Source organism: Topomyia yanbarensis, chromosome 3 (genome assembly GCF_030247195.1).
Source record: "Topomyia yanbarensis strain Yona2022 chromosome 3, ASM3024719v1, whole genome shotgun sequence".
In the NCBI taxonomy this organism is placed as follows: domain Eukaryota; kingdom Metazoa; phylum Arthropoda; class Insecta; order Diptera; family Culicidae; genus Topomyia; species Topomyia yanbarensis.
The window spans coordinates 395,268,805-395,283,883 of NC_080672.1; the positions used below are offsets into that span (position 1 = coordinate 395,268,805).

The 15,079-nt window shown below is 38.2% G+C and overlaps 2 protein-coding genes across 2 annotated transcripts; one reads left to right on the forward strand and one right to left on the reverse strand.

Annotated features, from left to right (window-relative positions):
• The first annotated feature begins 631 nt into the window (after positions 1–631).
• LOC131690960 (uncharacterized) lies at positions 632–3,407 on the forward strand. The gene is made up of 4 exons (XM_058977063.1): positions 632–922; positions 1,140–1,334; positions 1,396–1,552; positions 2,193–3,407. The coding sequence occupies exons 2-4, from the start codon at positions 1,229–1,231 to the stop codon at positions 2,410–2,412; spliced, it is 483 nt and encodes a 160-aa protein (XP_058833046.1). The 5' UTR covers positions 632–922; positions 1,140–1,228; the 3' UTR covers positions 2,413–3,407.
• An 8,539-nt stretch (positions 3,408–11,946) lies between these two features.
• On the reverse strand, positions 11,947–14,753 carry LOC131688315 (uncharacterized). Its single transcript, XM_058972517.1, has 2 exons — positions 13,108–14,753; positions 11,947–13,045 (listed from the first exon to the last, which is right to left on the reverse strand). Exons 1-2 carry the CDS (start codon positions 14,751–14,753, stop codon positions 11,947–11,949), a joined length of 2,745 nt encoding a protein of 914 aa, XP_058828500.1.
• Positions 14,754–15,079: the final 326 nt, after the last annotated feature.

Genomic DNA, 15,079 nt, shown 5'->3' on the forward strand with positions numbered 1-15,079 from the left:
ATCGGCACTTCGTAGTAATGGCAGAAACTATAAAAACAAGATAGAAAGTTAGATTTGAATAGAACTAATACTCAGAGAAACCTACCTTTTAATTTTCTGAATGTTCCGCGTTGACTTTACAGCTAATAGGTCCGAGACATAATCTTTTATCATGGTTTCAATCGACGTCAAATTCTCCGCACTTTTTATTGAGAATAACTATTTTTTTCACCCGAAAGTTTAAAAAATTAATGGTTACTCATCAGTTGAGTTAATTCTACTCAAATTAAAACTCATTGTTTGACATATTGCCTATATTTTTGAAATTGAGTGCTCTGTACTCAAATTTTGAGTAATTTTGAATAAGCGTGTAAGCAAAATTAATGTGGTTTTTGTTTGAGGCGAAACTGAGTCAGTTCCTAACCCCAACTGCTGTCAAAATGTATGAACTGACAGCGGTTGGGGTTAGAACCTGACTCAGTTTTAGGTTCAAGCGAAATCGTCATAAGTTGCCATCGAATTAACCAACTACGTTTTTTCCGTGCCTTCGTAATAGCATAGCAGATGTGCCATGCAACCTGTCTACTCGCACGCAATTTGTCATGGAATTGACAAGCGAGCTGTCAAGGAAATTGTAAACAAACATTGCCTCATTTTGTACAAAAGTATCAAACAGTTCGATTGAAAAGGAATCGGCGTTAGTGGTGTAGGTTCAGATAGTGAATAATCAGGCGTGATTGATAGAGTACACAAGCACTCCGCATAGAAAAGTGGAGTTCAAGTGCTGTCCGGCTGTAGCCAGACCGTCGAATAAGATTAGTCATCATCGGAGCGTGTGAATTCCCGTTCCAGCCAGTCGCGGAGACGGAAGTTAGATTTTCTTATAGTGACTTTATTTTCCAGAGTGAAACCTTAGAAGGATAAAGATTCGAAGAAAATAACAGTAAGTGCCAAATGAGTTTATAAATATCTGCTATAGTTTGAATTCCTACGTTTTATGACAGCGCTTAGACTAAACAAGGTTTTGTTTTTTTTCACTGGTTCATTTGAGCCTGCTCAAATCGTTGAGCCGAAACGACCTTGTTTGCTTAAGTTTATTCAATGGATTTATTTTGCCTCTCTTTCCGTCTGTTCTTTTGCGCCTCCTATCTAATCCACAGCTGCTCTGCCTGCAGTGGCTTACGAATCACTTGACTCCATTCGAACCGTTCCTTCGCCCACCAGTTGTGTGCGATAACGAAACGCGAGCATGGATATCTTCATTCCGATAGTCATCTGCTTCGTACTGTTTGTGTTCTTTTCCCTCTGTGGTATGTGCTGTAAGCGGAGACGTGATCAGGGAGCCGTGATCGCTAGTAAGTAGCACCTCAAATATTGATCCTAAAATTACTTACCTACTCTTGATTACAATTCTAGCACCGGTTGTTATCACAACGACTCAACATCACGTAGGACCTTATCCGGTGACGCAAGTTGGTGGAGTGACAATGGCGCAACCCGTCGGAACAGGGGTGGTAATGCACCAGCATACCAGTGGAACCGGAGTATACCCGATGCCACAGCCGATGCCGAGGTAAGTTTTTGTTTACCGCATAGAAGACAACGAAGAAAACAGTTATTTTGACATTTGATCACCGCGTCGAGTTTGTATAGGTGATAGTTTACGAAGCAAACTGCTGAATCGACGAAATAATAGGTCTCGGAAAGCGATAAGAGCGCTGTAACGTGTTGATAGGGGGTGATAAATAGCACAGCAAGTAGCGATAAAATGATCTCGATTAGGGGAAGTACGAGTTATGAGAATACAAAGGGTCGTTTGATGAGCTCATCAACAGAGTTAGAGGGTTAAACGAACAAAATGAAGAAATTGAGTCTCAGCCTGGAAGTATTCTTATAGGTCAATGGGATAGTAGCACTATCCCTGCAATTGTCATGTACACCGGAATCGACTGCGAAGTCAGTCGAAACAGAAGATTAAGTTTCGCAACGGAATATAGAACCATTGCTTTGTTGCTTTGTGATATCATTATTACGAAACTATGGTGAAATAAGATAGATGGAAAACGTCAACATTTGCAGAAGGGCGATAATTCACTGATACTGGACAATCCTCGCTGGTTAGGGCTCGAACATGAAACGATAGATTTTTGCACCGCACTATTATGTGGCTTTACCATAGATTTCAACCTTCTAATCGATGTCTATCTTTTCAGCTACAACCAATCGCAGGCTACCGGATATCAAAACCAGCAACCCTACCCGGTGCAGCAATACCACACCCAACAGATGCCAATGCCCATGCCGATGCCGGGCAGTGCTCCACCTCCACCAGCAGCTGCTCAGTCGATGGCAAACCCACCCAGTTACCATGATGTCGTATCGGAGAATTACCCGAAACAGGCACCCTATAATCCGCACTACACGGGTCAGTAGAGGTAATCAAAAATATGTAAAGTAAAGCAGATGTAGGAAACACGATTGTCCCAGTAAAGGACACGACCAGGTAGGCAGTACCAGAAGCGTGTGATTGATTAACAAAAAAAAAGTCGAACGAGAGTCATTCGAACAAATGATTCAAATATTTTGCTGTTTCTAAAGAAATTTCTATAAGGTTCAATAGGGACCCTTCATAAATTACGTAACGCAAAAAAATCCCGGAATTGATTCCCCTCGTACCCCCATTCCCCTTCCCTAGCGCGTAATAATATCTTGATTTTTTTCTTCAGTGAAAACATGTAACATGCCCCTAAAAGTGTTACCTAATTTATGAATAGTCCCATACAAGGCAATGTGCTCATATGTGATTACGAAATTTTGTTGTTGAATGCTTTGAATTTTACTCCGGACATCGGACAGCAACATTAGAGATTCGAGTTCCGGTTTAGGGCACGTTGTATTGTCAAAGATTTACGCTCGCCTTATGAGAGCCATAGCATCGCAAAAGGATGAATTAGATAGGTTATTTACTACGTGTAAAAAGGTTCCCACTATTAATCCTTGTTCTGCGAGTCAGAGCGCGTGGTGTTTGTTCCAAAGTGTGCATCTTTGTGTTATTCATCGAATACCACTTCGCTCGTCTAGTAGATAGGTTAGTAATCGTTTTGAAATAGTATCCATAGCAAAGAACGATTGATTGAACTGAGTTACTTATGTACAGTATGTGTTTAAACAAGAGAACTAATAAATCACTATTTCATATTATTATTACCAAGATTATTACTGTTAAGAACATAGCCGGTGAACGAGCAGGTTGAACGAAAAGAATTAGCTTTACCTATATTTTGATAAGTCGACTATGGAAACGCCATTTCTAATCGCTAGCACTTGGAGCTAAGATAGTGTGTATAATCACTAATGATGCCGGAAGCCTACCGGACTTTCCATTATTATGTTAGAATATAGTGTATACATTTTATAAAACAAAATAATTCCCCCTTTGAATCGGATGACATGCCGCAGGTTTCCTTTTTCCATCTTCCCAGTACCTTTTTTTTACAGGGCACATTGTGTTTGATTGACCTTACCCATTTTCTGCAATTAACATTCCACGCTAGCGTTGCTTCTCGGAGATAAGCATAGGTCGTTTGAATTTCCGTTTATAGCAATGTTAGGAAATCGTTCGTCCCTTTGCCATTATTTTTGAATGTTTGGGTGACCTTTTCCCGCCACTACCAAAAGGTGATAACTATCCGCGTTATATTCCCATTTTGACATACAGTCGTCCTATAGGTCAACGTGTATTGAATGAACGGGACTATCCAAAAATTTTGAACTGGAAGTTCATAATCTAAATTTTGCTGTACTATTAAACGGGGAAACATTGCTTTTTGTGAAGTTCCTCGAGCATTTTTGAAGTATTAATGTTGTAAATTTCCTTCATCTTTCCAACATTCAGAAAGAAAAACAAGTGTATGGGACGGATATGACTTCTGCCGACCTGTTTAAGGAAAATAGTCTAAATTAACCACCAAACATAAAAATGTAGATTTTTATTTTATTGACAAAAACGTTTAGTGTTACTACAAACTTTATTAATACACAAGATTATTCTGATTAATCAAAAATAAGCAGATAAATTGTGCCCTTTTCAATTGTAAGATCACTTAATAAATTACAAAACAATCATGGATAGAAGTTGAGCGTATTTAGAATAAAATTGATGTTTGTTTAGATGTTTTTTGGAAGAATTTATTTTAGGGTAATTTGGGGAGAAATGCCGCACAAATAAAATCTATCCTGCATCAAAGTAAACCATTCAATATTTGATGAAATCATTTTTATCAATTGCGACAAGTTTCTAAAATACTGTGAAATGGTTTTTGTCATAAAAAAATTTCATCAAATTTCCATGAACATTTTTTTAAAAAAAATGTCATTGCGGGTGAGACGCCGCACCATGTTCACAAACTGAAAAATGGTGAACAAAAGTTTTTTTTAGTTACCGTTGATGTTTTTGTGATTAGGGGTCTTCAGCTGAATTTCATGAAGTTTCATTACACCTATAAATGGGCCAGTGCCTTCATTTTTCTTTCTAGAAACATTTTTTATTCAACATTTTAAAAAGTTTTTTTTTGCAACCTTGTGTAACGGTTAAGTTGCGAGCGATATATATCTATGTATTGGTAGTGGTTCCTTAAAAGCAGTTTTTGGTTGTTTCTCCCAACAATGAATTTATATAACTTTGGTTTGGTCTTGAAAGATTCATTTTGAAAAAGCATCAATTCGTTGAAATTTTCATTTTTATCTCAAGATTGACACCACTACACATCAATGCGTTCACTAAAATTAGTGCCTGAAACTTTAAAGAATGGACCGAAGTAACTAATACTTATACTTATATCTATAGATACGTATCGCCCGCCCAAACATATAGACGAATTTCGCGCCAAATCGTATTCAGAGTTGGCAGCACCCTCTCAGATTTTAATGAAGCTTTCTGTACATGAAGACTTTGTCACAAAAAGCCACTTTGCATATTTTGTTTTTCCAAAAATGATCTAGACTGTCTTTTGAAAAGGGCCAAACTTTTTTCCCAATTTTTGTCAAATGGCTATAGTCTAAAAATGACAAATCCTACAAAAAATATTGTAGGAGCGGTTTTTACAAAATTACTCAAATTTTCGAATAAAAATATTGAAAAAATTCTTCATTGACTCCTATACTGAAAAAAATCGATTTTAAAAATTTAAAGCCGATTTACAAAAAAAAAAACATTTTTGATTTGGATGAAATTTTGTTCCAAGATAGATAATTATGTTCCCTACCTACCGTCAAAAATTCAAGTTGGGCACTTTTGAGGAAAAAAAGTTATTTGAAAAAAACTTTTCCTTGTCCAAACTGAATTTTTTCTTCAGTGCATTTTTATCGAGAACTAAACCAATGAAAGTCATAATCATCTCAGAATCCAATAAAACTCAGTTTGTGAGAAGATATTGTCTAATTTAGCAACTAAGCATATTTTTATTAAGGGGTTAACTACTTTTTCATTTTTCATGAAATCGAATTTTTTTATTACTTTATCTGGAAGTACAACTCTTTGCGAATGGTTTCCCAAATTTTTATAAAGATCCAAGAAATAGATCGAAAGTTACAGCGCTTCGTCTACCAAGAGAAGTAGTAATTTGAAATTTTAAACTCGATTTTCTCGAAATGTCGTTTTACTAAAAATGGTTTTTCCGTGATCACGATTGCCGAAAACCTACTCAAACAATTTTCTTAATTTTTTTCAATTGATCGTAATTAATTCATTTTTTATTCATAAATTTTTGTTTCATGGATAAGAATTTTTTAATACAATTTTTAGAGCTTAAAACAGCGAAAACGTTCTCGAATGCAGGAAAAAAATATTTTTTATTCAACTAATCGTTAAGGTACGAGGAATACTCGTATGGTCAAGGCTTCTGTCTGTCACGTTACATTTTTACGCATATTTCATAAGATAAGTCAGCAAAAACTATAAAATCAGATTCTATCCCAACTGCACTTTATTAAGGTCACTAAACCGCACATTTTTTCTACTGAAAGTTTTTTTCTATCATGAGCGGTTTTGGTGTTATTGTCATTTTAATACGTCTGTCACGTTACACAATTTTCGCAGTGAGTTTGGAGGTTGCCCGACTAAATTGAAAAATTCTGTTCCGTTGGCCCCCAAATTTGCATGAACACAGTTTTAAGCTTGGAAAACAAGGAAGAGTTTGAAATATAGTTTTCCTGAAGAAAAACTTTGTTTTCTATTTTATGGAGTATTCTCAATGATCTGTCGCGTTACAACCAGAATCTGTCATGTTACAGTTCTATATTTTTATTAAATCAAGCATATCGAGACAGCCGTGCACAAATCATCCTTGATCTGGGAACTGAGTATTAACGGGAAATTTCATGTTTATTCAGAAAAGCATATTAGTTTTGATGAACAAACGTGAATAACTTATGAAAAGGTCGTAATTTCACGAAGTAATATATTATGTCGAACAAAATCTAAAATAACTCAAAAACATCTGCATTTTGAAGCACAATTTGTCATGAAAATTTTGAATTGAAAAACCATTTTGAAATACATTCTATAACTAAATTATTTAAAGAAAAAAAAAATTAAAATAAAAAAATTAAAATTTTAAAATTAAAAGAATTTTTGAAATATGTTAAAACCTTTTATTGTTATTTTCTCCACAATGCAATTATATTTAAAAAAAATTATTTGCAATTAAATTTTAAACGTGTTATGTTTTTGCGTTTGGTATTTGTGAGTTATTTATGAAAAGGGCGTATTTTTACTACAAGATATTGTTGTTGGAAAAAAAACAAAATATTTCGAAAAAAAATTCTTAAGAGCATGTTGCTTCGAAATTATATTTAGTATTAGTATTGCATAAGAAACTTATATTTATGACTGGCAAGCACTAAGAAATTTAGAAGCATACTTGAAGTTAAAAATGCTTCCTTACTAATAACTACCCAATAATGTAATTACAGTTTCTTCAGTTTTTAGGTTTTCGTTAACAAAAAAATCATTGTTGTTTTTGTAATTATATTTTTTAACATTTTGTTTTCTTATTGAAAAATTTAACCAAAAAATATTCACAAGGAAGAATTGATTCCCTAGAACTCGCTATCATATAGTTTTGTTGCACCAATGGCGTTTTTCGAACAATGTACTTTGAAAGTAGTGCATTCAGTTCTGATACGCCTTTTTTAAATATTACTCTTGAATAAAAATTGTTTGATTAATAATGCAAAATCGACGTCAACATTTCATAAGGCATTATATACAATATGCTCATGTTGAGAAAATGGCGTCTGAAAAATTACCTCGTACTTTATATTCCCATTTATGAACAGGAGCTTGATTTAAGTACCAAACAACTCAATGCCGTGTTGAATTAACCATTTTTTCCGACTAATATAACAGATTTATTAAAACAATTGTATTTTGAATGTTTTTTGTAGATAAATGCTTTGGTCCCTTTTGAAACATCGCACTGGTTTTGTGCCCTCTCCCATAATCCCTTTTCGGCGAGACGTTAGCTTATAGTGCGTGCGGGTGAGCCCTTTTGTTTACAGCAAATGATTATGTGACGTTTATTTTGATCCCTTTCTTGGTGTTGCGATGTTTTTGTTCCCTTTTCAAGTATAGTCTTTTTCATTAAGAAAAGGGCCCATAAACAAATTTTTCCGTTTTGTTGTTTGGTGTTTATGAGCCGTTAATTTTTGAGGGGAAGTGAAAGGGAACATAAGCAAAACAAGTTATTTTGCTTATGTGCCTTTTCGATAATCCATTATTTCCCCAACAGCCAGGTTTCAGAATCGGCTTATTTAAGGTATGTATAAAGCTTTGTTAGTGTCCATTTGAAGTAAGTATTAACCGGAATTGTTTACGTTTTGTTTATCGGCCCTTTTGAAATGTTCTCGTCGAAATACTCAGTCTCTCATAAAGATGAAACGTAAAAGGTTTCATCAGAATCGAAGATGGTCACCATTTTTGACGTACTTGAATCAAACTTGATGGAATTGCTTCACAGCAGAAATGATCTGTCACGTTACATAAGATCCTGGGACGGGACCTGCGGACTCGTGTTTTCTTATTCTTTCTTTTTGTTTGTTATATCTTACTTCTTCGATTTACACACACTAATACTTGGTGTAGTTCAAGAAATGATATGACTTTTTTAAAGAACAAACAAGAATTGAACTTTCATTTTTTTCGTGAATCCATTATCATGAAGTGCAAGGTAGAAAATTGCGGTCGTAGTAAAGCGAAAAATCCGGAGATAACTTTGCACCATTTTCCGGTGAATCCCGATTTGAGAGAACAGTGGGAGAAGTTCACAAGAATTGACGATCTCGAAATTAATGAAAGCACTATCATCTCCACTATCATTACTGATCTAATGATTAATTTATAGATATATTTGAAAAAAAAAGTTAGCATTTTCTCAATTTCAAATAAAATACTCCCCATATTAATCACTCTGAGGACAGCCGGTTCAATCTGACATTTGCGTGCTGGATCAATTTGACACGCGTTTTTTTTCTTTTCGCAGGTCCCGTCCCAGATAAGATCAACTGTGTTTTCTCAAAAATGAATAAAATTTTAAGGTTTTCACAATACAATTTCAAAAAGTGGACTCAAAGTAGTAATAAAAAAATATAAGTTAGACATTGTATGCATGCTTTTATTGTGGTCAACAAAACTTTTTCGAATTTTTTATCTGTCACGTTACAAGTTATATGGTTTCCATTTCTTCACAATTGAATATAAGCATTTATCCATATTCATCTCAATTTTTCAAGCAATATCATCAATCAATTTAAATCAGACTACGATGGAAAAATGAGGTTCCACGCAAAAAGTTGAAAATATGGATTTTGTGTACATTTTTATCTCCTTACGGTCTTTTAGTTATTTTCAGGTCATGCAAGTAGCATCAACAAACTTATAAATGACAGACATGGAATTTTTTTCTTGGCTCACCATTCATATTTTTTAAATTAGAGGTTATAAAAATAAAAACAAATTTCGCCTGTGGTTGCCATTTTCGGAGCCTTGACCATATACTAATATTTTTTTTTTGAGTTTTGGGTTTTTGGATGATCCATTGGTCTCCAATCGTGATCACCGCAAACCTCTTAAATAAAAAAGGGTTTCGGGGAAAAAGCCATAACTCCGCCAATTATCCATTTATTTTTATAAACTTATGCTTGTTTATTTTACTGAAAAATATACTACCAAAATATTATAAGTTTAATGTAATTAAATCATTCCTTTATTTCTTTACGTAAATTCAAACTTTCTTGACATTTTTATCACTAAAAGGTATGTAACCCCTTAATCAAGAATCCCATTTAAAAGAGTTTATGTCGTTAAACAAATATTCTATTATTACTTTTTTATTTTCTTGTTTAGTGCTGAGGAAGAATTAGCGAAAGAAATACCTACCACAACATTATGTATTGAATTTTACATAATTATTTATTTATTTTTATATTTTACATTTGTCTTAAAACTATCTTCATGCATGCTATTTTGTATTATTTCTATACAAGGAAAATATTTTTGGTTCATCTTCTGAATTTGAATACCTTTTCGTCTCTACTTTGCCCCCAGGAATAGGCACAAAACTGTGTGAATATGAAGCAGAAAATTAATTTTGTGATATTTTTATCAGTTTGTTCAACTGTCCAGTTATATAACTCTTGGGGACTTTTTATGGTATTTTCATAGTCGCGAGCTTTTTGCCATTCACTTGAGAGTGCCAGCAATAGCATCACAGAGTCCTTTTCAATGGGATTCTGCAACAAAATGCCATTCTGCGATTAAGGTTGAAGAGAGAATCGGCAAAAATCAAAAAACGAAAAAAGCAGTTTTTACCACACCGAGTGTTAGATCTTCATAAAAATCAATCAGCAGTACTGTAACAACATTTTACATAAGCTGGTTGATTTTCATGAAGATCTAACACTCGGTGTGGAAAAAACTGCTTTTTTCGTTTTCGATTTTGGCCCATTCTCTCTCCAACCTTAATTCATACTTTGACTGGAATCTACACAAGCTTGCAAAGTTTTTCTTATTTTTGTATTGTGCTGCTGCTCCATCAGACATAAAATAGATTTTAGAAAAGTTTGTCCATTGTTTCATAAAATGTATCAGTTTTGAGAGGAATAAATGAACTGCAGTCTTCAAGTCTTCCGATCTTCCAATCTTCAAATCTTCTAGTCTTCATTCAAGTTTGTTATGAATATATACCAAATTCGTTACTGATACTTTTTGCATGTATCAGACAACTAGCAGCTGGGAAAATGGATTCTGAGGTGATCACGACTTTCATTGGTTTAGTTTTCGTTAAAAATACACTGAAGAAAAAAAATCAGTTTGGACAAGGTAAAGTTTTTTTCAAAAAACTTTTTTTCCTTGAAAGTGCCCAACTTAAATTTTTGACGGTAGGTAGGAAGCATAATTATCTATCTTGGAACAAAATTTCATCCAAATCAAAAATGGGTTTCGTGTCGGGGAAATATTTGCATCCACGTCAACTGTATCATGTGGGTCATTCATAACTCTGTCGTTGTCGCACATGTCCGGGTCATCATCGGGGTTACTGCCTTGATGTTCGCGATCAGGTGTTGTTCCTAACTTCTTTCCTTTTCGAGGCGTGAACCCTCCGTCATTGCTAGTCCACGGGCGTGAACCCTCCGTCATTGCTAGTAGCTCCCTCATTGCTGGAATTAGCTGTTGAGTTTGTGGCACTTGACGCGGCTTTCGCAGTTGTCATTATTGCTTGAACTGCAGCCACAAATTTGGCAACCGTTTGTGGCTCAGGGAATGATATTGGAGACTGAGTCTTGCTTTTCCTTTCAGTAGATGAACTTTTCTTAGCGGTTTCTGAGTAGGGTTGTCCGTAATGTGCCGTTTGTTCACAGAACTGGCACGTGTTAATTTGTCCTTGATATGTACATAGAGTTCGCTGTATAATCGTATCACCCCCTTCTGTTGTGTACTGCAGCGTAAGGTAGGAGGGAATGGGCTGGTCTATCCGCATTCTCACCAAGAACACCATTTGAAATACCTGGAAAGTAGTTCCTCCACGTATCCTCCGTAATGTATTCCACTTCTCCGAAATAGGACATGAATCTTTTAATGTCCACTTTGCAAGTACGTGGTGCCAAATCATGTAATTTGACTTCCACGTTTCCGTTATCCATATACACAGGGATCTTAATTTTAGCGGTGTCACAATCCAGTACGTGTTTCAAGTTGTTTTGCGCAATGAATCTGTTCGCCTGGGCGAATTTGTTGAACGTTATCAGCACCGCGTGCCTAACGTGCTCCAACTGGATAAAGCTGACATCCGAAACCCGAAGCTGCATTTCACCTTCAGCAAATGTTCCACATCACCAATTGTGGGGGAGGTGATATCACCAAATTTCGACAGCAATCCGAAACAGTTTGATAGTGGAATGCTTCAACTGTGAACAATTAATTTTATTCATTAATTTTATCATTTTGTGTGATTAATTCATTTGTAACCTACAATTTATTGGTGTATCTGCGTAGACCGGATTTTTGGGTCTTATCACACCGTAAGTTCACGAAATTTTCTAGCTATAAGAATAACCGCATGTAAGTTAACCCTACTTTTTAGTTATAAGCTAAGATTACTTACTTTTAATACAAGTTCGTGTAATTGTTAGATGTAAGCAATAGTTTTAAGCGCAAAATTCACTTTAGTTTAGGTTTAGATAAAGAAATAGTGTATATATAAGTATAATAAACCTCGAATAAATTTTTTCGCCGACACTCCAAGTTAAGCAATGTGACTTTTTATTTCTATCTGTCACGATCGTCATCTATCCTTCCCTGTCATCTATCTTGACTGACTGTTTATGACGTCTCAATTGGTCGCGTTGCTTCGCTTTCGTAGCGGCACTGCAACAAGGGGCCTCGTCGTCACATACCCCCGCCAGTGAATCCTAGTGATGGTTCGCCTGATCCGAGAGTTTATTTTCGGATTCACGAGACTCCATGACGTCTAGCACCGCTAGTTTTACTGCCGCACGCCTCACTACGCCAGTCGACGTTTGTACCCAGGCTTGGCGAGCTCTGCCATCACGCCCGAGCATCACGTTCACTACACGACCTCGCACCCACTGGTTCCTCGCCGTTCCGCTCGCCAGCACAACCAAATCTCCGACCACAATATCCTTCGCTTCGTCAAACCATTTACACCTGCGTGTTATCACAGGAAGGTATTCCTTCACCCACCGTCTCCAGAACTCGTCGCAAATGTATTGCGCTAGCTTCCAGCTACTTCGAAGCGTGACTCGCTCATCGACCGGTGGTGTTGGAAGTATCTTGACTCCGTTCGAGCTTCCTAGCAGGAAGTGGTTCGGAGTTAAGGATTCTCTGTCGGCTGATTCTAATGGAACGTAAGTGAGTGGCCTACAATTAACCATAGCCTCTGCCTCGTTCATAATCGTCAGCAGTGTCTCGTCGTCGGGTTTGCGAGGTGCTTCTATCAATGATCCTACTGCCACCTTCACGGATCGGACGAGACGCTCCCACGCGCCACCCATGTGTGGTGTACAGGGTGGAATAAATCTCCAACGCGTTTGGGCACTAGTAAATGTTAGCGCCAAAGATTGATTTCGCATTTCTATCTCCCTCTTCAGTTCATTGCTTGCTCCAGTGAAACAAGTCCCGTTGTCCGTATAGAATTCTGCTGGAGGGCCTCGACGAGAGACGAACCGTCGTACTGCCATAATGCAGGATTCAGTCGATAAGCTGTGAACGACCTCGATGTGCACTGCACGGATTGTGAGGCAAGTGAATAATGCCATCCAGCGCTTGGCCTGACTCCTACCAACTTTCACGAGTACTGGGCCGAAATAATCAAGGCCAACGAAGGTAAACGGACGTACGTTTGGGGTTAGCCTGACGGCTGGAAGCACCAAATACAACGGCTCATTACCGTCTTGATTAGCTCTCGGAGTTTGGAGATCTCGAATCGCTGGCGCATTTCGTTTACGATGGTTTCTCGGTTGGCGTGGCGGAAACGGCGATGATACCAGTCTGTAAGTAAGAAAGTAATCAGGTGTCGTTTGGGCAAGATTGCTGGAAACTTAGCTTCATACGATGCATACGGTGCGGCATCGATACGGCCGCGCTTTCGTAGAATCCCTTGTTCATCGATGAATGGCCATAATCCGTAGATTGGGCTTGATTTATTGACGATCGCGTGACGCAATTCTGGCGGACCTTGCGTTGAATGCAAGACAGAAATTTCCGCTGAGAAAGATTCCGACTGCGCCATCTTCCATAGCACTTCCTCGGCACCCTTGAGCTCGTCCTGCGTGAGAACATTCTGCTCTGGTACTGCGCCAGCCTGAATTCGACGGAGATTTTGAATGAACCGGATCACGTAAGCCATCGTACGATGTAATTTCTCCCAACTACCAAAACGTGCAACGTCGACCCATGGTGTGGGGGTAGTATGCACCTGTACCAGATGGTTTTCCTCCGAGACAGTCGCGAATCGTCGTGCAGCAGGCCAATGTTCTTCGGCATCTTGAAGAAAGCTTTGTCCGCAGAACCACGGACTGTTGGAATTGAGATTTGGTTCGGATTTCCACTTTGTAGCGTCGTCCGCGATATTCAGTTTAGTGGGAACCCATCTCCACTCTGTCTGATCACTCATCATAAGGATCTCGCCAACGCGGACGGCCACAAACTTTAGGTATTTGCGATGATCTGACTGGATCCATGCCAATACTGTAGTCGAGTCTGTCCAGAAGAAACGTTTTGATATTGGAATAGTGTGAGATTTGAGTATTGAGTCCAGTAGCCGGACCCCCAGGACAGCGGCCTTCAGCTCCAGTTTCGGAATGGACAGAGCTTTGAGCGGGGCCACCTTCGTTTTCGCGGCTATCAAAGAAACCTGGAATCCCTGTCCTACCGGCAAGCGGAAGTATGCCACACAGGAGTATGCAGCTTCACTTGCGTCCACAAATATATGGACTTGAAGTCCTTTGAGGTCCATTGGATATGGAGATTGAAAATAGCATCGGGGAATACGGAGGGTATCCAGTTGTGGAAAGAATTTTATCCACCGTTTCCAGCGTTCGCAGAGTTCGTCTCCTATGGGGTCGTCCCAAGACAGCCCGGATGTCCAACAGTCTTGGATGAGAATTTTTCCGTGAACTAGAAAAAACGAAAGGAGTCCAAGGGGATCGAAAAGACTCTTGACCACCTTCAGCACTTCACGTTTCGTTGGTACATGACCATTCTCGAGTATCGGCTGCAAATCGCTCCGGAGAGTGAAAGTATACGTGAACATGTCCTCAGATGGTATCCATCTCATTCCCAGAACAGATTCCGTGATTCCTTCGCGTTCTAGTGCAAGATCTTTAATCGCTTCATGAGAACATTCACCGATTCCCTGCAGAACCTCAATTCTGTTGGACAGAAAGTTCCTAATCTCGAACCCGCCGAAAGAATGCACGAGTTTCACTTCGTTGATCACGTCTACCGCCTCTTGAGTCGTCCAAAAGCTATCTAGCAGGTCATCAACGTAATGGCTCTTCAAAATAACTTCAGCTGCCCGAGGATATTTGCCTGCAAACTCTTGCGCGTTCAAATTTTTAACGTATTGGGCTGATGTGGTTGACCCAAAGGTGGCCACGTCCATAACGAAGGTCGTAGGATGCAGAGAAGAGTTTTCACGCCAAAGAAAACGTTGTGACTGACGATCGGGTTCACGAATCTTAATTTGGTGGAACATTTCTCTTATGTCACCACACACAGCTACCGGGAATTGGCGAAAACGGCTGAGAACAGTCGGAAGTGGTGTAAGCAGGTCAGGCCCTTTCAAAAGGTTAGAGTTGAATGAAACCCCATCTACCTTGGCCGCAGCGTCCCATATAATCCGAACTTTCCCGGGTTTCTTTGGATGTAGCACAATTCCTAGTGGAAGATACCACACGCGGTCAGCTTGTACACACTGTAGTTCAGTCTCGGTTGCCCTGTGGGCATAACCTTTCACCTCGAACTCTTAAATTTGTGCGTTCACTTGCTGCTTTAGTTCTGGGGTTTTAAGGAGCTTCCTCT